The 25,987-nt window shown below is 41.4% G+C and overlaps 1 protein-coding gene across 3 annotated transcripts in view; it reads left to right on the top strand.

The window, feature by feature from the left end:
• Positions 1–25,987, top strand: part of vps9d1 (VPS9 domain containing 1) — a 112,399-nt gene that overhangs the window by 80,130 nt on the left and 6,282 nt on the right. For all 3 annotated transcript variants that reach the window (XR_010976659.1, XR_010976660.1, XM_068049192.1), the window contains one exon: positions 8,291–8,395. Coding sequence is in view for 1 of the 3 variants with exons in the window: in XM_068049192.1 (XP_067905293.1) it covers positions 8,291–8,395 (105 nt within the window). In the remaining 2 variants the exon portion in view is untranslated. The remainder of the gene's footprint in view (positions 1–8,290; positions 8,396–25,987) is intronic.

Below are 25,987 nucleotides of genomic sequence, written 5' to 3'. Positions count from 1 at the left end.
GAAAAGAGTGAACAACGTGAGCTTGGTCCTATAGAAGGTGAGACTGGGGAATTAATAAGGGAAAATAAGGAGATGGCAGATGAATTGAACACGTATTTTGCATCGGTCTTCACCATAGAGGATAGATACACATAACATCCCAGAAACAGCTGTAAATCAGGAAATGAAAGGGAGGGAGGAACTCAAGAAAATTACTATCACCAGGGAAGTGGTATTGAGCAAGTTGTTGGAACTGCGGGTTGACAAGTCCCTCGGTCCTGATGGACTTCATCCTAGGGTCGTAAAAGAAGTGGTTAGTGAGATAATTGATGCGTTGGTTTTAATTTTCCATAATTCCCTAGATTCAAGGAAGGTTCTATTAGATTGGAAAATAGCAAATGTAACTCCTTTATTCAAACAGGGAGGGAGGGAGACAGAAAGCAAGAAACTACAGGCCAGGTAGCTTAACATCTGTCATAGAGATAATGTTGGAAGCTATTATTAAAGATGTTATGGCAGGGCACTTGGAAAAATTCAAGGTAATCAGGCAGATTCAACAGGGTTTTGTGAAATGGAAATAATGTTTAACCAATTTATTGGAGTTCTTTGAAGAAGTAACATTGGCTGTGGATAAAGGGGAACCAATGGATGCACTGTACTTAGATTTCCAGAAGGCATTTGATAAGCAGTTAGTAAAAGTTCATGGTGTAGGTGATAATATATTGGCATGGATAGCTAACAGGAAACAGAGTAGGCATAAATTGGTCATTTTCTGGTTGACAAGATGCAACAAGTGGTGTGCCACAAGGATCAGTCCTGGGGCTTCAACGTTTTACAATTTATATAAATGACTTGGATGAAGGAACCAAAGGTATGGTTGCTAAATTTGCTGAAGACACAAAGATAGGTCGGAAAGTAAGTTGTGAAGAAGACATAAGGAGGCTACAAAGGGATATAGATAGGGTAAGTGAGCATAGGGATAGGGCAAAGATCTGGCAAATGGAGTATAATGTGGGAAAATGTGAAATTGTCCACTTTGACAGGAAGAATAAAAAGAAGCATATTATCTAAATGGTGAGAGATTGCAGAGGGATCTGGGTGTCCTAGTGCATGAATCTCAAAAAGTTAGTATGCAGGTTCAGTAAGTAATTAGAAAAGCTCATAGAATGTTAGTGTTTATTACAAGGAGAATTGAATACAAAAGTAGGGAGCTTATGCTTCAGTAATACAGGGCATTGGTGAGACTGCATCTGGAGTATTGTATACAGTATTGGTTTCCCAATTTAAGGAAGGATGTAAATGTGTTGGAAGCAGTTCAAAGAAGGTTTACTAGACTAATGCCTGGAATGGATGGGTTGTTTTATGAGAAAAGACTGGACAGTCTAGGCTTGAATCCACTGGAGTTTAGAAGAGTAAGTGGCGACTTGATTGAAACATATAAGATCCTGAAGGGTCTTGACAGGGTGGATGTGGAAAGGATGTTTCTTCTTGTGGGAGAATCTAGAATTAGAGGTCACTGTTTAGGAATAAGGGGTCGTTCATTTAAGACCGAGATGAGGAGAACTTTTTTCTCTCCGGGGGTCGTAAGTCTTTGGAACTCCCTCTTCCTCAAAAGGCAGTGTAAGCAGAGTGTTTGAATATTTTTAAGGCAGAGGTAGTTAGATTCTTGATAAGCAAGGGGGGGAATAGGTTTTTGGGGGAAGGCAGAAATGTGTTGAGGTTACAATCAGATCAGCCATGATCTTGTTGAATGATGGAGCAGGCTCAAGGGGCCGAGTGGCCTACTCCTGCTCCTAATTCGTATGTTGGTAAAGGAACGGAAGCCTTTGCAACATCACTGCCTGCTCTGTTCATGCTGACAAGAATGGGCCGGATTTTGCAGAGAACGAGCAAGGAGGTTGTGTGGGGGGGGAGGGGGCATTGTTTGACAGCGAACTGTCAACACTGGCCATCATTACCCTTCTGAAACTGACTGCAACTTCAGGGTGGTGGGCACGTGCAGATTATTAAGTTAATCCTCAAGTTGTGGTCTGTCACATAGGGTTCTGATACAGGCGGCGCTGTCGGCAGCACCCCCTTCCCGCCAATCCCCCACCAGTGGGAATTTCAACTTTCTCGCTCCCGAATTGCTGTTAGAAGCCCCACAAAAAATTTCTACCATGTTCAATCAGGTGTAACTGGGTTTTTGACAGTGACGCTTTTAATAAAGATGTACAACAGAACTGGCCCTGAAAATATAATTTTATATTCATTGAGTGCTGTTAAATGATGAATTAGATTTTTTTAAGCTAATTTTTTTAATGAATTTTTAAAAATATGTTTTTTCAGAATATTTTACCTTCTACCTTCATCACATGTACATGGCCCAATCTTTTAATTTGCTGTGTAAAAAAAAAAAATTGTGATTTTATTTTATTGCTTTTCCTTTCCTGGTTGAGTGTCTGTGAAAATCCTTTGATATGATTGACTGCTTGGACAGCTGATGACATCACTGCAGCTCCACACTGTGAATGCCCTGTAAAGAATGCTGCAATCAGTTGCAGTACCACTGCACAGCGATAAAGATGAAATTCTTACCCGAGATCACTAGATCTCTCAGCAAGACCTACTTCATGGTCAGCAGCAAATGCCCTTAATTTGCCGTTGACCACAAACACCAGGCCAATTAGCATGTGATTTATGATTCTCAAAAAAAAGAATGGATATCTCCATCTCAAGTGTCAGCTGTGGCTCAGTTGATAGCACTCTCAACTCTTTGAGTCAGGAGGTTGTGGGTTCAAGCTCCACTCCAGAACCTAAGCACAATAATCTAGGCTAATGCTCCCATGCAGTACCGAGGGAGGACTGCACTGTCAGAGGTGTCTTCTTTTGGATGAAATGTTAAACTGAGGCCCTGTCTGCCCTCTCAAGTGGTCATGAAAAATTCCATGGCACTATTTAGAAGAGGAGCAGGGGAGTTATCCCTGGTGTGCTGGCCAATATTTGACCCTCAATCAACATCACAAAAACAGATTATCTGGTCATTTTCACATGGCTGTTTGTGGGAGCTTTCTGTGTGTAAATTGGCTGCCAGGTTTCCTAACTTACAACTGTGACTACAGTACAAAAAAAAAAGTTCTCCTTTGGCTTTAAAAGGCTTTGAGACATCCACTGATTGTGAAAGACGTTATATAAATGCAAGTCTGTCTTCTGTGAAATATAAGACTGCTGCCAATGCAAGAATGTTGGTGAATCTGCATTTCTATTTCCAACAATCTGTAATTCTCGATGAGATTGCTGAACTTACTATGTCTGGCAACAGCCATCCTGTGGTCTGTGAGCAGAGTGCTTAAGTGCTTTTCTATTGTAAACAAAAGTTCATGCAAAACTTTATGGTGAATGTCGAAACCCATTTTACTTGAAGAGAAGAGAGCTTACTGTCATAAGCAATGGTGACTTTTCTGTGAAGTGGGACTACTAGGAAGTAGTGCTCACTCACCAGCTAGTTATAATGTATTAACATCATATTAGTTTAAATGTAAATGGGATGCTAACTCTACAGAGAATTATTATTACTGTACATAACCATCGAGCTTTGCACCTAGCTTCCATTATGATAAGCTAATCCTAAACAAAGGTTTGGAGAAATGAACATAATTTATCTAGATTATTGTCTGTAACTGACTAATAAATGCCCCCAATTCAGTGAAATGGATGTACTGAACAGTATATCCTATAACATCAAGAAATGTTGGAAATACTCAGCAGGTCTGGCAGCATCTGTGGAGAGAGAAGCCGAGTTAACGTTTCAGGTCAGTGACCTTTCTTCAGCCCCACTTCCACGCAGATTTTAAGCATGGCAAGTGAGCTTTGAGAAAAGCCCATCCCTGTGCCCAATGGAGGGCTGCCCTCGCCACCCCAACAACACCCAACACGCTCCCCTTACCACCCACCCCCCCCCCCCCCCACCCACCACCCTTGCCTCGTTGGGGCTCAACCAATTACCCCCAACGAGGCAACCAAAACTCCCTTTGCTCCAGGTTCCCCATCTTTTCGTCACACTGGGCTATTGTCCTAACAGTGGCCACTGCACCCAGTGGCACTGCTGGGACTAAGAGCTGCTAGCCCGCTGATTGGCTGGCAGCTCTGTTAGGCGGGACTTCCTACTTCAAGCAGGTGAAAGTCCTGCCTCACACCAGTTGAAGCCCACCAACCCGCAAAATACAGGTCGGAACCCCAGGCAAGGCGGAAGTGGGTTCGCCGACTTTACAGTCGGTGGTCGACTCCCGTCTGCCTATGGTAAAATCCCAGCCAATTGAGTTGTTTTCAACCTCACAAACCTTGATTCAAATCTAGTACAGGCCAATGAGATCAAATGTAAACTTCAAATTATTGTTTGCGTGCTGTGTTTTCACCTCCTCCCTGCATTAATTCATGCTGGAATACAGCTTCATAAGTGCAAGTAACCTCTTGTACCTCGCCCATTATTGGCACTACAGTTATTCATCATGCATCTAGTCAGTGCCAGCAGGCAGTTTGATTAAGAAAATAATCACAGTTGGCCCCGATCTTGTCCTCGCTCAATGTCTTTGCTCATTTTTCAACTAGGATTACTGTTTAGTGGTTATAAGCAAAAATGTGATTGTATTTTTCCCCATTAGCTCTCAGAATAGTTGTAGCATATTGTCATGTACATTCTTCACTTGGCATGGATATCTATAAATAGCTAGCAGGAAAACTTGCTGAAACTGGGAAGTTTGATCAAATTAGAACACTTGGGAAAAGTTCTCCAGTTTTTGTGCAGAACTGGTGCATCCCTACACTATCCATGGATATTTTGAGTTGTTATTATTTGAGATGTATAAATTGATTTCTCATTGTATAAAACTTGAATCGGTACTTGCTCAAACAAACAAACCTCTGCTTGCTTGATACAACGAGAATGAGAATGTGCGTGAGTAACTCGCTAACCACAAATTAAAATAGAAATGTAAAACCTTCACCCTCTGTCACGCATAGTTATTGTTGTCATTGTTTCTCAATGTTTGCTTATCAAGCATCTGTGCTTGTATGTCTAAATACTTTGGCTGCTACAATAATTGTAGTAAATGGCTATTAGATTACTTGGCACAGTTCTTCAGCAAGGGAGTCCTATCTAACCTTTAACAGCCCTTGATCAAGCTTCCATAAATTTTTAAGTACATCTGTGGCAGTCTAAACACAGAATAAGTCTGGTTTGTTAAACAGCATTCTTTTTTTCTTCTACGTATCAGTTTCTGTATGTTGAGAAGTCATGTGTCATTTTGAAGAAATTTGTGAAAATCCACGTTATTCTCTACATATTGCCCTCCATTTTGGTCTCTTATTTTGCTGGGAGACACAATGCAAGATTTCTCTCCATTCTTTCTATTTCAGCGAGTTCTGCAAAAGGTTAGAATGAAGGAAACCATACTTATAATAACCAATACTTACTTGATCCCTTTGCTATATTTGAATGTCTGTCTATATTTGGTTGTTCCTCAAAGATCACATCTGCATTTCTGATGAACAGTCAAATTTAACAAACAGTTAAGTATGAAACTGACAGTTTGACTTTTGAAAGGGGCAGAGCATTAATTTCTACCTACAGTAGATATGTTCTTGGAATACAGAAGACTGACATTCAAAAGCTTGAAAGCTTTTGGCCAGCTCTTAAATATTTGATGCAGATAGTCTAAAATGGAAGATATTTCGCTTTTTTTTTTAAAAGTGATACCCTGTTGAACTGATATTCTGATGAATTTTATATAAACTTAACTAACTCAATCTTAATCTGGCTTTCGTTAGAGATCACCATGTTGCCATAGGAGCCTACCATGGGTTATAGACTTATAGACTATCCCTAATGTCGGCTCATAGGAGATGTCTGGAAAATTAGGCAATCTTGAACCAATCTTGACAGCATTATGGGATCTTGACATTTTTCCCCACAAACCTGTGTATATGTTCCTGCATTTTAGCCTATCATCGTGTAATGTTAAGTTTCTCACATTTACATCTTCCACGTGCTCACTGACCCACGTAGGCTCCCGGTTAAGCAATGCCTTGATTTTAAAATTATCATCCTTGTTTTCAAACCCCTCCTCGGCCTCGCCAATCCCTGTCTTTCTGATGTCCTCCAGCTTTATAGTTCCCTGAGAAAACTCTGCAGTGCCATTTCTGGCCTCCTGAGATTTGCCGATTTTCATCGCTCCACCCTTGGCGGCCGTGCTTCCATCTGCCAAGGCCCTAAGCTCTTGAATTCCCTCCCTAAATCTGTCTGCTTCTCCACCTTTATGTGCTCCTTAAAACCTACTTTTTGGACCAAGCTGTTGGTTATCTGACCTAATGGGCTGAATTTTACCACCTCCTCGACGTCGTGGATGATGGCAGGGGGGCCTGTACATACATGCAGGAGCGGCCCGCCACGACCCCTGACGCTGAGGAGGCCCCACCGCATTTTACCAGCTCTTCCCCACCGCCACTCCCACCCCCAACTCCCAATGACTAACGGTTTTGGAAATGGGGAGGGTGGCAGTCAGTTAGTGGTACAATTATAACAATCTTCTCACACTGGTGGACTTATCTCAACTATTCCACCAATAGACAACATTGGCATTAAGGAAATATTCTAAATTTCTGTGCAGTGTTAAGAATCAACAATGACAAATGTATTTAAATTCAAAAACATAGCAACTCAAAACAAGTTTGGAAAACAGCTCATCTGTTTAAGGACTGTGTCTATCTTCTCTCTAACCATGCATAAAGGCAAAGATTACAACAGAGGTTAGCAACATTCATGTTTCTTTCGCTGCACACTTTGCTTACACAGGTATCAGAACATACAATATGGTGGAAATTGCAGAGTGTGACCAAATATTTGATAGCAAAAACACAGAAAGATAACAGCCTGACATTGACCACCTCTTCAAAGAGCTTTCAAAGCAGTGGGATGAAGAGTATGTGATATTCTGACAGCTTGTGCAGCTAAAGTTTGTACTTTTATATTAGATGGGGTACCTCATATTTATTTCCTCATATGTCAGTCGTGTGGCCGTATATTCACAGAAGAGCTTTACTCAGTTGCATTCTGAGGCAACCTGTATTTCGCTAAGAACAGCTAACTTAGCACGGGCAGTTGAGATAAATCCATTGTTATGAAAGGAATGTCTACAAATGTATTGATAATAGCACTCTAACAACAACCCCTGCCCCCGACAGTATTATCAGTCATTGGAAGGGCAAGACCTTGATGGATACAGTCAGGGATTGAACCAGAAATCTTCCTGGTCTGTACAGATCAGTTACTCTCTTGATAAACCAGTCTCGCAATTCAGGAAGCCTATGATTTAAAAATAGATACAATGAACAGAAGTACAACAATAATCTTCGAGGTGTGTTAGTTTCATAAATGTGTCGGTGCAATCTTAATGCACGGCAAGCTGTAACAACTATTGTCACTTGCAACTGCTATAATTTGGACAGAAATGGTCCAACTCATCTCGCATTCCCCAAAAAATTGGAACTGCTGAATACCTTCCTGCAATCAGAAAATAAAGTGATTAAACTGGGGATTTCGATAGCAATTTCGATCTGCTATGTATGGAATCTCAACCATTTTGGTATATTTCTCTCTGTTCTTCTCCCAACCCCTTAGTCTGCTAACAAGTTGAAGATACTAACTCCTTTTGTACATAAAATTAACAGGTGTGTGTGTGTGTGTGTGTGTGTGGTTGCGGGGGGTAGAGGGTGGGATCAGGGTTGGATGTGGAGAAATATGGGGCGGCACAGTGGCGCAGTGGTTAGCACCGCAGCCTCACAGCTCCAGTGACCCGGGTTCAATTCTGGGTACTGCCTGTGTGGAGTTTGCAAGTTCTCCCTGTGTCTGCGTGGGTTTCCTCCGGGTGCTCCAGTTTCCTCCCACATGCCAAAGACTTGCAGGTTGATAGGTTAATTGGCCATTTAAAAAAAATTGCCCCTAGTATAGGTAGGTGGTAGGGAAACATAGAGACAGGTGGGTATATGGTAGGAATATGGGATTAGTGTAGGATTAGTATAAATGGGTGGTTGATGGTCGGCACAGACTCGGTGGGCCGAAGGGCCTGTTTCAGTGCTGTATAACTAAACTAAATATCTTTGACCACTGCTGGGTTCCTCATAAATAACACTTAAAAAGTTGTAGGGAAGGGTTTATTTAAAAGGCATGCAAGAGAATTGACTCCAAACCATTAGGTTTAATATTTGTGAAAATTCTTCTGATTGACCTGTTTAATGTCAGTTATTTATTCTGATTGTGTTTTGTGACTTCTTGTAGTGGTGCCGATGATCTTCTGCCCATTTTGTCTTATGTGGTGCTGAAGAGCAACTTAACACAGCTCGTATCAGAATGTGCAGCTCTGGAAGAATTTATTCATGAAGGGTAAGATCCTCATTAAAGAACTGCAGTAATGTTAAAAGGCAATATGATTTTAAAAATATCTAACTGTCTGTTGTTTCCAACTAACCTGAAGTCTGTAAATGTAGAGAAAGTTTTGCAATTTTCCCTTCTCTTAATTCAGCAGCATTGAGAGTAATTATAGCACCCCTGCAGCCTGGCTGAGACCAGCTAATACAGCACTGCTTACGGATCAAACCTGGGACCTCGCTGGTCTATATGGCTCAGCTATTTGTTGACTCAACCAAATCAACAGTGCCAAACTTTTACTTTTTAGCACAATTTAAACAGAAAACCTACATGGAGTTTAACTACCTGGTTTAAATTCCAATGTTCCTGACCTGTGCACACACAAAATGCCAGTGCTATAACTAGAAGATAGTGCTGTTTCGTTTTTCGTGTTTCCATCTGCTAAGGAAAGGAATCTGTTATGATGTTTTCCCTTGTATGATGTGTTGTATATTTTGAGTTAAAAAGGTTAAGTGTAAAATGAAACTTAATTTCTGCCTAATGGTGGCGCTATGAAAATTTTGGAACATACAAGGTAGCTGATTTTTTTAAAGTGCAAAGTTAGAAACATACCAACATCAGGTAAATGTCAGGAGTGAAGAAATTCATGCTCAGAAGAAATTAGACAATTGCAAGCCCATTTTACACTCAGATGTGTTTGTTGTTCAAAGGGAGATGCATTCTTAAAATAGGAACATTTTAATCCAAAATAAGAACGCTTCATGGAGTCTTAGATACAGCACTGAAACAGGCCCTTCGGCCCACCTGAACTGACCATGAACCACCCATTTATACTAATCCTACATTAATCCCATATTCCCTACCACATCCCCACCTTCCCTCAATTCTCCTACCACCTACCTACACTAGGGGCAATTTACAATGGCAAATTTACCTATCAATCTGCAAGACTTTGGCTGTGGGAGGAAACTGGAGTACCCGGCGGAAACCGCCTGTCTATCGGGAATAGAACATCAACCTCACTGAAATAAAAACAAGAAATACTGGAAATACTCAGTTGGTCTGGCAGCATCTGTGGAGAGAGAAACAGAGTTAACGTTTCAGGTCAGTGACCCTTCATCAGAACTGGCAGAGGCTAGAAATGTAATAGGTTTTAAGCAAGTAAAGCGGGGGCCGGACAAGAGATAAAACAAGAGAAGGTGTTGATAGGACAAGGTCACAGAGAATAATTGACCAGAAAGTCATGGAGCAAAGGCAAACGGTATGTTAATGCTGTGTGGTGAAAGACAAAGTGTTAGTATAGAGAGGGTGCTAATTGACAGAAAACTGAACAGCCTGGCCAAACATGAGAAAACAGTGGGTAGGCACAGTATAAACAAACTATACAAACTAAAATAAAATAAACACATAGAAAAAGAAAAAATAACTAAAAATAGAAAGGGGAGGCCCATCATGCTCTGAAATGATTGAACTCAATGTTCAGTCCGGCAGGCTGTAGCATGCCTAATCGGTAAATGAGATGCTGTTTCTCAAGCTTGTATTGATGTTCACTGGAACACTGCAGCAATCCCACGACAGAGAACTGGGCATGAGAGCAGGGGGAGTGTTGAAATGGCTAGTAACTGGAAGCTCGGGTCATGCTTTCGGACTGAGCGGAGGTGTTCCGCAAAGCAGTCACCCAGTCTGCGTTTGATGTCCCCAATGTAGAGGAGACCACATTGCGAGCAGCGAATACAGTATACTAAATTGAAAGAAGTAAAAGTAAGTCGCTGCTTCACCTGAAAAGAGTGTTTGGGGCCTTGGATAGTGAGGAGAGAGGAGGTAAATGGGCAGTTGTTACACTTCCTGCGATTGCAGGGGAAGGTGCCGTGGGAAGGGGACGAGGTGATGGAGTAATGGAGGAGTGGACCAGGGAGTCATGGAGGGAACGATCCTTTTGGAATGTTGCTGGGAGGGGAGGGGGAGATGCGTTTGGTAGTGGCATCACTCTGGAGGTGGAGGAAATGGCAGAGGATGATCCTTTGGATGTGGAGACTGGTGGGGTGGAAAGTGAGGACAAGGGGAACCCTGTCGTGTTTCTGGGAGGAAGGGGTGAGGGTAGAGGTGCGGGAAATGGGCCGGACACGGATGAGAGCCCTGTCAACCACATTAGGGGTGAATCCTCGGTTGAGGAAAAAGGAAGACCTATCAGAAGTGCTGTCGTGATCCTGATTTGTGAACTTCTGCAACACTTTGGTTTGATAACCTGAAATAAAATGACTGTCAGAACCATGTCATTTCTGGTGGGGATAATTTTGAAGATCAAAAATGAACTACAGTTGTAATGGTTGATATTTGCTTAGATTTTTCTGATCATATAATTATGGTGAATTAGCCAACTCAATTGAAAACTGATTTAGCAGCACAAAGCAGAATCTGGCAATAATAGTTTTTGTCTGGTCGTGATCTCTGCTGCAGTCTGCTCCTGTTCAATCTATTATGTGATTTGGAGGGGAGTGCTTTCTTTAATATTGAAACTTTTTCTTATGAGTTCTTTGACAAAGTGATCAATATTGAACCAAAGATTGCATATTAATAAAGGAAATCATGTATAAACTATGAAGGGGTGGCATTTATAGGCTGAAATGTGGGCTTTTATTTTGTTTAGCCAAAATTTGGTGCCGAGCACAGACTAGGCATAGTGATAAAAACAAAAAATCTTGGAAATATTCAGCAGATCTGGCAGCATCTATGGAGAGAGAAACAATTCATATCAATGACCTTTTGTCAGGGTGGTACAGGCAGAAAACCTTATCACATTTAAAAAGTACTTAGATATGCACTTGAAGTGACATAATTACAAGGCTATGGACCAAGAGCTGGAAAGTGGGATTAGGCTGGATAGATCATGTTCAGCTTCTGTGCCATAAATTTCTATGATTGATTATTGTGGAAAGTTGTGTACTCTCAAATAGAACAGTACAATGTTGCATGTTGGATGTCAGCATAATGGTGCATATGGTTCAAAATAAGACAAATTTGTGAATTAACTATTGAAATATGTATGGATTTATTTTGAAGCTTATGTCCTTTTTTAAAGGTGCAGTGATCAATGAATATTATGAGGAAAGGTTGGACAGGTTGAGTCTGTATTCATTGGAGTTTAGAAGGATGAGAGGTGATCTTGTTGAAACATACAAAATCCTGAAGGGACTTGACAGGGTTGATGTTGAAAAGATATTTCCCCTTGTGGGAGAGACTAAAACAAGGGGGCACAGCTTAAAAATAAAGGGTCTCCAATTTAAGACAGAGATGAGGAGAAATTTTTTCTCTGAGGGTCATAAGTCTGTGGAACTCTCTTCCCTGCAGAGCGGTGGAGGCAGGGTCATTGAATTTTTTTTTATTTGTTTGTGGGATATGGGTTTCGCTGGCTAGGCCAGCATTTATTGCCCATCCCTAATTGCCCTTGAACTGAGTGGCTTGCGAGGCTGTTTCAGAGGGCATTTTAAGAGTCAACCACATTGCTGTGGGTCTGGAGTCACATGTAGGCCAGACCACGTAAGGATGGCAGATTTCCTTCCTGAAAGTACATTAATGAACCAGATGGGTTTTTACAACAATCTACAGTGATTTCATGGTCACCATTAGACTAGCTTTTAATTCCAGATTTATTAATTGAATTCAAATTTCACCATCATCAAATTGGGAATTCAAACCCATGCCCCCAGAGCATCAGCCTGGGCTCTGGATTACTAGACTAGTGACATCACCACTACGTCACCGCCTCCCCTACGTTTTTAAGGCGGTGGTAGACAGATTCTTGGCAAACAAGGGAGTCAAAGGGTATTGGGGGTAGGTGGGAAAGTGGAGTTGTGTCCACAAACAGATCAGCTATGATCTTATGGAATAGTGCAGCAGGTTCGAGGGCCCGAATAGCTACTCCTGCTCCTAGTTCGTATGTTCATAATTGTTTATTTTTCTTTAATTGTTTTAATCTTCCAAGAAACCTTTTAACAATATTTGTGATTTATCACTTGCAAATGTAAATATAATTTTAAATCCAAAATGCATCATGAAAATTGAGGAGGGGATGCAATTTTCCAGCTAGTTTGAACAGTACTCGGGGCCCAGGTGGAAAGTGTTAATCTACTTGATGGATTTATGTGTTATGACACATGAAAATGTTATTTTAAGGGAAGGGAAGCACAACTGTCAGGGAAACTTAAAATCAGTAACTTTGGAGTCTGGGTTTGAAACTGGCAAAGATCAAAGACAGCAATATTCCATTAATGACTAAGAATGACAGCTGAGCTGGAAACAAGCAGCCATCCATCAAATTTGCAACGAATATAAACTTCCACCACAATATTGGCATTTGTATGCCACAAGGTCCTGAATGAATGGAAATACTATTCAGTGGCATGGTAAGAAGCTCTTCCAACATGGGTGAGATTCTCGTGTATTATAAAGGGCACAGTGTTCACAGTAATCCATATTTGTATATTTGGAGCGTTTCTACTATACATTGCTTCATAAACAATTACTGCTATCTTGAATCTAAATTTAAACCAATCCGTGTCTACGATTTGACTGCAGAAATATTTAATGTGTTATAAATGTCTACAAAATATTGAGTAGCGTAGGTTTTTAAGTGGCAGACAGAAGCTTTCCATATCCTTACTTTGCTACAGTTTTTCTTCACTACCTCCCCAACTTTAAAAGCCTAATTTAATCCACACCTCTTCAACTGTGTCCACAGCAACTTACCCTAGATCTTTAGTTGTCTGGTTCAGCCGCAATTTGTGTACACCTCAGGATGTTCTACTCCTTTACATGCATGACTTAAGTTTTCTAGGTAGTAAGATATATTATGCAAAACCAGGATATAAGAATCAGAAGACATTATTCCAAGTGAAAGAATCATTACAGAGCCAAGATGAAGATGCTAGTTTTAATATCTGTACTTACAAAATGAATTGAGTGATGATACCAGCTGAGAGTTTCCAAGAGTTTTTTTATTTGTTGAGGGTACCTGTGGTGTATAATTTATATTTTTTGTGCCATTATGGATTTATTATAATTTTAAAATATAATGTGTACAATTTGTGTCGTACTTTTAAATACATTTTAATATGATAATGCAAGCCAAATGTCACATTTATGCCCTTTCATGAATAGTTTAATCTGATGGGGCTGTTGCAATGCATTGTAGCCCAACTTTCAGTACGGAGGTTCAAAGTTTGCAGACAACAAAAGCTACCGACAACATGATGCGTCACGTTTTCACCTGTCTTTACCCCTATCTCAATCCATCTGCTGCCAAAACCCTTATCCGTGCTTTTATTACCTCCAGACTCAACTGTTCTAATTCTGTCCAGGCCAGCCTCCAACCTTCCACCTTCCATCCTCCATAAACTTGAGCTCATGCAAAACTCTGCTGCCCTTATCCTGACTCACACCAAGTCACATTTTCCCATCACGTCTGTCCTTGCTGACCTACATTGGCTCCCAGTTCCCAAACATATCGATTTTTAAAAAAAATTATCATCATCATATTTGAGTTTCTCCATGGTCTCACCCTGCCTATTTCTGTAACCTCCTCCAGCCTTACAACCCTCAGAGAGGTCTGTATTTCTCCAACTCTACCATTGTGTCCATGCTCCAGTTCCTTAACCCCACCTTCCTGGCCATACCTTCGCCCATGTAAGCCCTAATGTAGCCTTTTTGATGTGGGGGAGATTTCTAATTTCTCATTGTACTCCAGGCATGTTAATTTTGTCCCACATAGTCCCACAACCCCGGACAGCCCGCTTCTACCTCCTTCCCAAAATCCACAAACGGGACTGTCCCGGCAGACCCATTGTGTCAGCCTGCTCCTGCCCCACTGAACTTATTTCTTCCTATCTAGACTCTGTCTTTTCTCCGCTGGTCCAGTCTCTTCCCACCTACATCCGTGACTCTTCTGACGCCCTACGTCATTTTGACAATTTCCAGTTTCCTGGTCCCAACCGCCTCCTCTTCACTATGGACGTCCAATCGCTCTACACCTCCATCCCCCACCAGGATGGTTTGAGGGCTCTCTGCTTCTTCCTGGAACAGAGGCCCAACCAGTCCCCATCCACCACCACCCTCCTCCGCCTGGCTGAACTTGTTCTCACATTGAACAACTTCTCCTTCAACTCCATGCACTTCCTTCAAGTAAAAGGTGTCGCTATGGGTACCCGCATGGGTCCTAGTTATGCCTGTCTTTTTGTGGGATATGTCGAGCATTCTTTGTTCCAGTCCTACTCAGGCCCCCTCCCCCAACTCTTTTTCCGGTACATTGATGACTGTATCGGTGCCGTTTCCTGCTCCCGCCCCGAACTAGAAAACTTTATCAACTTTGCTTCCAATTTCCACCCTTCTCTCACCTTTACATGGTCCATCTCTGACACTTCCCTTCCCTTCCTCGACTTCTCTGTCTCCATCTCTGGGGATAGGTTGTCTACCAATATCCATTATAAGCCCACTGACCCTCCCACAGCTACCTCGACTACACTTCTTCACACCCTACCTCCTGTAAGGACTCCATTCCATTCTCCCAGTTTCTCCGTCTCCGACGCATCTGCTCTGATGATGCTACCTTCCATGACGGTGCTTCTGGTATGACCTCCTTTTTCCTCAACCGAGGATTTCCCCCCACTGTGGTTGACAGGGCCCTCAACCGTGTCCGACCCATTCCCCGCACCTCTACCCTCACCCCTTCCCCTCCCTCCCAGAACCGTGACAGGGTTCCCCTTGTCCTCACTTTTCATCCCACCAGCCTCCATATCCAAAGGATCATCCTCCGCCATTTTCGCCACCTCCAGCGTGATGCCACTACCAGTCGCATCTTCCCCTCCCTTCCCCTGTCAGCATTCCGAAGAGATCGTTCCCTCCGCGACACCCTGGTCCACTCCTCCATTACCCCCACCACCTCGTCCCCGTCCCAGGGCACCTTTCCCTGCAATCGCAGGAGGTGTAATACCTGCCCATTTACCTCCTCTCTCCTCACTATCCCAGGCCCCAAACACTCCTTTCAGGTGAAGCAGCGATTTACTTGTACTTCTTTCAATGTAGTATACTGTATTCGCTGCTCACAGTGTGGTCTCCTCTACATTGGGGAGACCAAGCGCTGACTGGGTGACCGCTTTGCGGAACATCTCCGCTCAGTCCGCAAGCAGGACCCTGAGCTTCCGGTTGCTTGCCATTTCAACACTCCCCCCTCCTCTCATGCTCACATCTCTGTCCTGGGATTGCTGCAGTGTTCCAGTGAACATCAACGCAAGCTCGAGGAACAGCATCTCATCTACTGATTAGGCACACTACAGCCTGCCGGACTGAACATTGAGTTCAATAATTTCAGAGCATGACAGCCCCCCATTTTACTTTCATTTTTAGTTATTTTTTCTTCCTTTTTTTTACATTCCTTTTTACATTTCTTACAATCTTTTTTGGCATTTATTTCATTTCATCTTAGTTTGTTCAGTTTGCTTATCCACTGTTTTTTTCAGGTTGTTTTTCTTCAGGTTTGCACTTGCTGCTGTTCAATATTCAGTGTATTCACACCTAATCTGTACTAATGCTTTGTCTTTCAACACACCATCAATATATTGTTTGCCTTTGCTCCGTGACCTTTTGGTCAGCTATGTGGCCTGGTCCAATCTGCACCTTCTCCTTTGTTATCTCTTGCCCCACCCCCACCTCACTTGTTTATAATCTGTGACCTTTCTAATATTTGTCAGTTCCGAAGAAGGGTCACTGACCCGAAACCTTAACTCTGCTTCTCTTTCCACAGATGCTGCCAGACCTGCTGAGTGATTCCAGCATTTCTTGTTTTTGTTTCAGATTTCCAGCATCCGCAGTATTTTGCTTTTATGTTAATTTTGTGGGGGTTTTTCCTGTTCTTTGCTCACAGCCCACGTTATGTGTCTTGTTTATGTTTATATGAAGTATGTCTCACCAATATTTTAAAATACTGTATAACCCCAATCCTCAGTCTTTTCTGCAATGTAAGATAGTTTGTTTCTGTATCACTTTCATCATTATTTAAGTGTGCCAATTTTAAAATCATCATTATTCTTTATATCCAAATTCTTTCAACAAAGAGCCTTAAATTGTACACAGGGGGAGAGTGCAGAAAAGATTCACGAGAATGGTTCCAGGAATGAAAAACTACAGTTATGAAGATAAATTGGAGAAGTTGGGACTGTTTTCCTTCGAGATGATTTGATAGAGGTATTCTTAATCATTTGGAGTCTGGACAGAGTAGATAGGGAGAAACTGTTCCCACTTGTGAAGGGATCGAGAACAAGAGGGCACAGATTTAAAGTAATTGGCAAAAGAAGCAAAAGCTTCTGAAATGTGCTGCCTGAAAGTGTGGTGGAGGCAGGTTCAATTGAGGCATTCAGAAGGGAATTGGATTGTTATCTAAAAAGGAAGAATGTGCAGGGTTACAGGGAGAAGACAGGGGAATGACACTAGGTGAATTTCTCATCCGGAGAGCTGGTTTAGACATGATGAGCCGAATGGCCTCCTGTGCTGTAATAATTCTGTTATTCTGTGACACGAGTCCAGACCTCATGATCCGAACTGGATGTTCATTTCTGTGGCCCCCTACAGTTGCAGCCGCAACCTTTTCAAAGGCCGATTGAGAAAACACTTGTTAAGAGGCAATGTTTTATTCATCGCAAGTAAATATGCAGAGCAACAATTATGATTACATTCATTTAGTTTGATCAGTATTGGTTGATCAGTTTGGTCTATGCATAATAATACAAAATAATGAACATGTTACAGTTCTCCCCCTTATTAAGTTCTTTTGGTTTACTTAAAATAAATCTGAGCTTCCTTTCTGCATTCTCTTTGAAGAGATTTTTGTTGAAAAATCCAGCCCCATGTCTCTCTCTTTTTAAACCCTCATTGTCTGGGTTGTGGTCTCCCTTTTTTATGATAACAATCTCTGCTGAGTGCCCAGGAATGGGGACCTCCCCAACGGGTGTGAGGTATTTATTGGTTACTGATTGCTTATTGTTTACAATATTTGGGGAAATAGCTTCAAAGCGTCATCTATTAGCATTTAATCTTTGGTGCCTTTTTTAAAAACTTTTATGAGTGCACTTTCCTTTCAATACAACCATTAAACATAACTGTTCAAATACTATGTAAAAATGGGCAAAGAAATCTCAAAATATGCAAATACTTCAATATATCAGAATTGTATCTTAATTATCTCCATTTTGCGACCATATTGCCTGATTTTATAGAGAAGCAACTTCACTGGCAGTTGTCTGTAGAACTCATTTATTGTGTAGATTTCTGAAGATACATTAGAGATCCCATTTGACATCTGAATTTCTGCAACCCGATCGAAGTTTGCAGAGATCTGATATTTTAAGTGAGAATTAATGCTACCATAACTACGTACTTTTACTGTGGATGCAACCATTACAACTGCAATGTTGGATTTTTCTTTTTAAAAAGCATTGTGCAACAGTGAGGGTGATTGTTTGGCGTAGACATTCGTTAAATAGCATTAAAAATTTGAGTTCTGTCTGAAGAAATAAGCAAATTAGCTGAGCGAAGTTGTCATGCAGGCCCCTACCTGCCAAGAATGAGGCATATTAATTTTGTCATATGAACATTGATCTTAAACTGTTGTCGGGAAGAAGAGAAGGCCTGCTACAAGGGCTGACAGACCCTTAGCTGAAAAACATTTGCATACTAACAGACGGTGCTTGTGGAGACAAAGGACCATTCCCTAACACATTCAACCCACAATTGATTTTGATCACCAGACATTGAAGGTGTAATGAAGAGTATTCCAGAGCCTGCTAAGGTGACACAATCCACAAAAGCCAGGACTGGCTAAACAAGCTGGTCACATGACTAACTGGCTGGTGCAGGGTTTTTTGAACTAGCAACAGAGTTTTTGAACTCAGGAAAGACGGTTTGCTCCTGGAGTGAGAAGACCTCTTCTGTCTGCTTCCATCTCTTTCTCACAAGCCTCTGGACCCACTGAGGACACATGAAGTTCAAGAGAGAAAAGTCTCCTACCTCGAACAAGGTTTAAGAAGAATACTGGGCCCCAACAAAAAGCAAGACCGACCTACAATCAAGGACTTTACAGAGATCTTGAGCAGTAACCAAAACCATCTTTAGATAGTGCCTCAAACTTTTCCTCTTTATTTCCTCTCTTTTCTGTTTCTATCTGCAAATGTGTATCGTGTATGCATACTAGCATGTGCCTGTCACGTATCCGTACGCGTTAACCGAATTAGATTTTAAGTTTAATTAAATTCGACCTTTTTTCTTTAAACCTAAGAAAAATATGTTTGGCTAGTTTATTTGCCTCATAACTGGAAGTTAGTGAACAAGGATTCTCTAAGGGAGAGCTAAACAAAAACCCAGTGTGGTTAAAATTAAACCTTGTTATGGTAAGACCAGGTGAAGGCTGAGAGGGAACCCTTAGACCCCTTTCTTACCTGGTCGTAACAAAAGCCCTCATAAAAGCTCCTGAAAACACATTGACCTGTAGACCAGGCTGTCCTTTGTAGTTTTGCAATTATTGGTTTTATCTCAAATTATCGGAACCTACATTTTACAAAATGTGATGAATTTACATTTGTTCCCAATTCAATTGAATTGATTGGTGCTTTAATAAAATGACAATTTGCATTCATACAGTGTCTTTTAATGTAAAAAACATCCCAACTTCATGGCATAAGAAATGTGCACACTGTGCCAGGAAGGGAGAGATTAGGTAAGATGAACAAAAAATTGATCAAAGAGAAGGGTTTGGGGGAAATTTTTATCGAAGAGGAAAGTAGAGAAGTTAGGGGAAGGAATTCCATAAAATACAGGAAGCACATTTAGTGGACCCCCAGGTGGCTGAAGCTCTGTCTCCAATGAAAGGTGATGCACAAAAGGCCAAACTCAGAAGAATTGAGTACTCAGGCAGATGGTATAGGCTGGAGGAGGATGCAAAGACGAAATGAGATAAGCCTATGGAGGAATTTAAAGATGAGGACAAAGATTTTGAACGGAATATGTTAGAAGATAGGGATTCAGTGTAGGTTCGCAAGGATAGGACTGATTAGGGCTGACTGCAAGACAGGCTGTGTGTGACAGAGTTTTGCAGAAGTTAGAATTCATGGAGAATAGTGAATGGAGGCAGTCCCCCAAGGAGACTGTTGGAGTGAAAGTTGTTGTGCTCTTTTTATACTGCACTGTTGGTGCCAGTGTTCTGCTGAGATGTCAGCAGTGCCAAATTGCAGTATAATCTACAAAAGCCAACCTGTGCTGAATATCTCCAAGAGATAGTCCATAAAACAGCAACAACCTATATTTATAGCACCTTTAGCATAATAAAACCTCCCAAGGCGCTTCATAGGAGCATTATAAAACAAAATATGACACTGAGCCACAAAAGGAGATATTAGGTCAGGTGACCAAAAACTTGGTCAAAGAGGTAGGTGTTAAATAAGTGTCTTAAAGAAAGAAAGTGAGGCGGAGAGGTGCAGGGAGGGTATTCCTGAGCTTGGGGCTGAGGCAACTGAAGGCACGGCCATCTATGGTGGAGCGATTAAAATCAGAGATGCACAAGAGGCCAGAATGAGAGGATGTCTGGGAGATAGCTAGGAGGGTTGTGGGGCTGGAGGAGGTTACAGAGATAGGGAGGAGCAAGTCCATGGAGGGATTTGAAAGCAAGCATGAAAATTTTTGAATCAAAACATTGCTTGACCGGGAGCCAATGTAGGTCAGCGAGCACAAGGATGATAGGGGAACAGGACTTGGTGGTAGTTAGGACATGGACAGCAGAGTTTTGGATGACCTCAAATTTACAGAGAGTAGAATGTGGGAGACCAACCAGGAATGCATTGGAATAGTCAAGTCAATAGGTAATGAAGACATGAATAAGGGTTTAGCAGCAGATGAGTTAAGATAGGTGTGAGGTTGAGCAATGTTATGCGGTGAAAATAGGCGGTCTTGGAGGTGGCACGAATATGTGGTCAGAAGCTCATCTCAGGGTCAAATTTGACACCAAGCAAAATACCAAACAAAAGCTACCTTGTCATTTTTCTTCCCTATGGAAGGAAATTAATAACTGTTATCCAGCTACTGTTTGTTCTTATAACATGAAAAACACAAACTGTATTGACATTTTCAATACTTGTGTGCATTAATTTCTGTTTCTTCCCCAATTAAATAGAAATTAGACACCCGAACTATATTTAGTTTTGGCATAACACTGCATAAATAAAGTAAAATCCAAGTCTTCATGCGGCTTAGCCACTGAACCACATAATAGTTTTCTCAGTCACAGTTGTCTCTCATGGAGTTTGGTCCTTTACTCCCTTTGAACTTGTGCATGTGCCAAAAAAAATGAAGAAAATGAGCAAAACAAAATTGCAATAAAAAAAAATCAAATGACAGTACATGGCTGAAATTAGAATATGTCTTTGGATCTTGAACTAATTATTCCATAAGCTCACGCAATGTTAAAGTTTCCAGTGTTTGCAAACCACATTTATCATGTCAGTTGGAAGATCTTTAACTGTTTGACTGCTACAACATCTGGAGTTCAATCACCTGTGAAATAGAAGAAATGCTGATTCTTCTGGACACACCACTTGTTCCACGAGGGCACATTGATCCATTTAGTTGTGGTTGTTTTAGTTTGGTCTTAATTTTTCTTTGTTTTTTTTAATTGCCCATTTCATCCTCCATTTGAGAGACTGTCGAGTGCACATTATAAATACGTCCAAAGTTTAAACATATTGAACATTAAACATTGGAGACATATATACTTTCCCCTTCCTCCTCAACCACTCTATTGTGAATGTACATGAATCACTTTTTTTCTTTCTGATGACAGCTGGCTAATTCCAATCCCGCGCATTGTTATGCCTTTGTTATAAGCATGCTGCTTAACAGGGACCTCATGAAGTTATCCTCTAACAATGTGCAGAGGTGCTGTGTAGTTGAATGTTTTTGCTGAGATTGTACTTGTGGTTAATTGAAAATTATCTATACACAAAAGAGCAATGATGCAAGTAAGCATAAGAATGCGAGTTAGCTGCTGGGAAGCAAATGTTGACCCTGAGCTAGGAGAAATCTAATATGATTAATCTAAAATCTATACTTTTTACAGGTCTTAACCTGCCTTTTTTTCCAAAAGGTAACCTTCACATAATGTAAAGGTTTTTAAAAAGAAAAAATGATATTTGATGTTCAAAGGCTTGTTCACTACATTTCTATGATGTAATAGGATATGCAGTTGTGCCAGTGATTTTCAGTAAATTTTGTACTTTGGGTGAGAGAGAGAGCAAAAAGAGATGCTGAGTGAGGGAAAAACACTCATAAAATCCCAGGTATTGGACATCAAAGCTATTGCCTGCCTATCTTTATGTCAGAAATTGAAATAATGTGTTTTTTTTGTGAGTTAGCTTGGTTAGTGTCGTGATTTCTTTCCTGTGGTAATCCTGTCTAATTTGTGCTAGTATCCCATTAAACACTTTTGCAAGATTGATTCTATTTTTGTCAGTTAAGTAACACACAAAATGTTTCTGTTGCCTCGATTAGCATTTTTATTTACTTTTTGTACAGTTTTTTTTTTGCTTACCATTCTGGTAATAAATGGATCATCGCTTGTTTAAGCAAAGGGTGAGATAACTTTCTGATAACTTTATCCTCAATAACAGCAGCAGCAACTTGCATTTATGTGGTGTATTTAACATAGAAAAATACCCAAAGGCAAACACAGAGGCATAAAGAAAAGCTAAAGGTGGTAATATTAGGAGATTGACCAGAAGTTGGGTTTTAAGGAAGGTGTTGCAACCAGGTGAGGAACGGGTCTCGGGCTCCCCTTTCACTCCCTCTCCGCAACAGGGTTTATCCTTTTAACACCGATTTAACTTACCAACTCAGTGAGGACCTGCTATTGTTACTCTAATACATACTTGCAAATGAACCAATCAGACAGGTTTTCTTGAGTTTAAACAAGAAAGATGTAAGTTTATTAACCTTATCACTCTAAACCGGTTAAAATTACTAAAATACGCGATACATCCATACAAGAGACACACACACACACACAAAGATACAGATGGGAAAAAACAGACTTGAGAGGTTGGAGTAGAGTCCTTAATGAAAATGGAATTTAAATACAGAAGTGTATTCCCAGTGTCCTTAGTTGAGATTGAAATCTTGAAGTCCTCGCTGGGCCACGTGCACAATTCAGGCTTGCTTCTCTCGTTCCAGAAGACCGAAGAGAGGCTTTATCCATCCTATTTGTTGCTGGCTGTGAGGATCTGTAGACTTGAGGTTTAGCTGTAACCGAGGCTCCCCTGAGACTTTGCTAGAGAGGGAGAGTTCCTTCTTTGGAGTTCAGTTACTGTCTGCTTTCTGAGGCACAATTCACAAACCCGGAGTTACACAGGCAGTCATGGCATGTGACCATCTCTTTGTTTGAAACAGCACCTTCTGGAATGATCTTTGAAGTTCAAGGCTGTTCAGACATACTTGGTAGGGGGGTTTGGCTATTTCTGAGTCAATGGGTGTTGATGGTTTTTGACGATCAACATTGACAAAACCATTCCAGGTAATTTAATCAGAGAGCACCCCCATTGTTCTGGCTAGACTGGGTAATCCTCTGTCTCCAGTCAGCCTTTGGCTTTTCATGTGCAAGTTTGTGGGTGGCCATCTTTAGTTATTTGTAATAGTGTCCAGTAAAAGTCTCAGGCAAACTTCCATACTACGAAATTAATATTTTCCACTTGACATGGGATTTCCATCACAAAGGTCTGAAGGAAAATTGGAAGCTGGAGTGACACGAGAAGGCAGGGGGTGGGAGGGATGCATAGGAGACCAGAGTCTTAATGACAGAGTTCAAGGGGAGTTAAGGGTTTAAGAATTTTACAGATATAGGGAAGGATGAGGTCATGGAGAAATTTAAACACCAAATATGAAATTGAATTTGAAGGAACCAAAAGCCAATGTAGCTCATAGAAACAGACAAATGAGACTTGGTGCAAAATAGGATATAGAACAGCAAAGTCTTAACTGAGCTTAAGTTTATGAATGGTGGAGGTTGGAGTACTAGCCAGGAGAGCAATACAACAGTGAGTCATTGTCTCAAAGTGATAAAGGCATGAATGAGGGTTACAATAATAAATGGGCTGGGGTAGGTGATGTTACAGAGGAAAAAGTAGAAGGAATCTTTGTGGTGGAGAGGATAATCAGAAGCCCAGTTCGGTCGAATTAGAGCTAAGGTTGCAGACGTTCTTGGTTAGCCTTAAACAATGATCTAGGAGAGGCAATAAGCAACGTTCCCTCTAAGGTGCCTGGCTGCGCATTAACCCAAACGTTCCCGCACAAGCCAGGCATAAGTCCTTAAGTTAGCGCGCGTGTGGGGCCACACATAAAGGTTAAAGGGCCCACGCACTTAAGCAAATCACCCACGTACTACAAAAATAGTTGGAGGGTACATTGGTGAAAAGAGTAAAGTTAGTGGCCCGGACCAATGTTTAGCTGGAGGAGATGGCAGCAAGGACAGTAGTTGATGATGACTTTGTTGATGGGGTTGGTGGGGGGGTGGGGGCTGGATGTTAATGGCTGGTTTTGAAAGGTGAGTGGACAGTACCTGAGGGTAGAGAATAATTTACAATATAAGTGGCCAGTAGGGGAAGTTTGATGATCAGTAATTTTGTGGGAATAGGACATCAAAGGAGAGAAGATGTCATAGGTCAAATGAGCTTGGAGAAGGCATGGGGAAGTTGAAAGAAATTAGAAAAAGCTGGGAGTTCATGGTTAGGGTGGGGGTCGTTTGTAGGAAGATTTGGCTTGATGGACCAGGGAAAAGTAGGAAGGCAACAAAGTTTCCTGAGCAGAGTTTTATTTTGGTGATGAAGGAATCCATGAGGTCTTTGCACATATCATTAGAATTGTGGTGGAGAGGACCGAGGAGAGGAATTTAAGGAGCTGGTAGTAAATAATAAGAGCCCAGGGTTATCGTTGCTCTTCAGCATGATCCTAGAGTCAATAGTTGGAGAAGAGAGTGAGAACCAGGAGAGCTTGATGTAGACCAACCAGATCTAGCAATGAAAGGTAAAGCTTGTTGTGTGCTAGATTCACTCTAGCTTGTGCCCTTTGGACTTGAGGGAGCCATAGTCGGGGAGGGGGGAGGGGGTGGGGTGGTGGTTGGTGGCCAGGATGGATGGCAGTGAAGGGTTTTCTGGGGACGAGGCATTTGGGATTTGTAGGAAAGTGCAGGTGTAAGCGACTTGGGAGAGTTTTCCTCTTCAGAGACTGAAGCAGAAGCAGGTGGGACTGGAAGGAGGTAGGAAGATATGTGTGCTGAGGGATGAAAGGAAGTGGTTAGCGATAGCCTTGTCTGTCATCAAGACCACAGCAGATGGCAAAGGTTAAAGGACTATGGATATGGGTGAAAGAGTTTTTATGAAGGGGGAGTTTCAGGGAGAGCATGAGGGTGGTGAGTTCAGTTGTGATGGAGATTGAAATCAATGAGGATGATGAGTCGCTCAGTGTAGAGATTGAGGAATGGGCTGAGGGACAGTAGACAACAAGGATTTTAAAGGATAGGCGAGAGGGGTGGAGCAGTCAAATGCTTGACAAAAGAGATGTTAAAGAAGTAGAGGAGAGTGCAAGGTGCAACTTGGTGATGATGACCAACCATGATGTTCTCAACAGGGGAGGTGGTAAGAAGTGCAGTCAGCTGGAGAGGCTTCAGTAAGGCTAAAATGTCATCATCCAAAACCAGGATTTCAATACAGTCAGCTACAATAGAGTTAGATAAGGAACAACGGGAGAAGACTCAAAAATAGAGCACAAACCGGCAGGGGCTAGTTGGGCTAAATGGTCTGTTTAGGTACCACATATTCTAGATAATTAGATTGTACATGGCAAGTGCCTGTTAATGTGCAAATGGTTATTCTGGAGGGATATGCAGAGAACAGTGGTGATTGCTGATCTCTCGGCAGAGTCCAAAGGAACAATGGTGGGTTGGGGCAAGTGATACATGAAGGAGATTGTTGAAGCAGCCCACAGTGGGTAAACTGGAGGTAAGCAAAAGAGGAGAATGCATTATATATTGGATGAAAGTTAAGCTGTGAGAAGACGTGCAGAAATATATATTAAAACAACTCCCTAGCATGCAATGTGCTGTATGGTAGCATATGTTCAGATGGGTGTTTCATTCATTCTTTCCCCATAGGTGGTAGAAACTGAAGATACAAATGTAATATTTTAATGATTTTAGATGAAATTATGCACTTTTTTCCCCCAAGAATCTACTTCTCACCTTCACACCCAAATAGTGAGAGTTCAGTGGAGAATACAAAAGTGTTGCCTTGACTTTGTCTCAGAAGCCTGGTTACACTCATTCTGCTTCACAAGACGAGGACCAAAATCATGACAATAAAAACACATTTTAAATAACTGACCGAATCAATTTGAGCAAATTAATAACCGACAAAATAAATAATTGTTTTACAAAATGATTGCTTATTAATGATCATAAATGTTCAGACACTTCATTAAATCTGAACTTGTAAAAATATACTTGGCATATGAAAATTGCTTCCAAAGTTA

The sequence above is a fragment of the Heterodontus francisci genome, chromosome 17, assembly GCF_036365525.1.
Source record: "Heterodontus francisci isolate sHetFra1 chromosome 17, sHetFra1.hap1, whole genome shotgun sequence".
NCBI lineage: Eukaryota > Metazoa > Chordata > Chondrichthyes > Heterodontiformes > Heterodontidae > Heterodontus > Heterodontus francisci.
The sequence above is the reverse complement of the archived record's forward strand: the minus strand, read 5'-3'. Positions and strand labels throughout refer to the sequence as shown.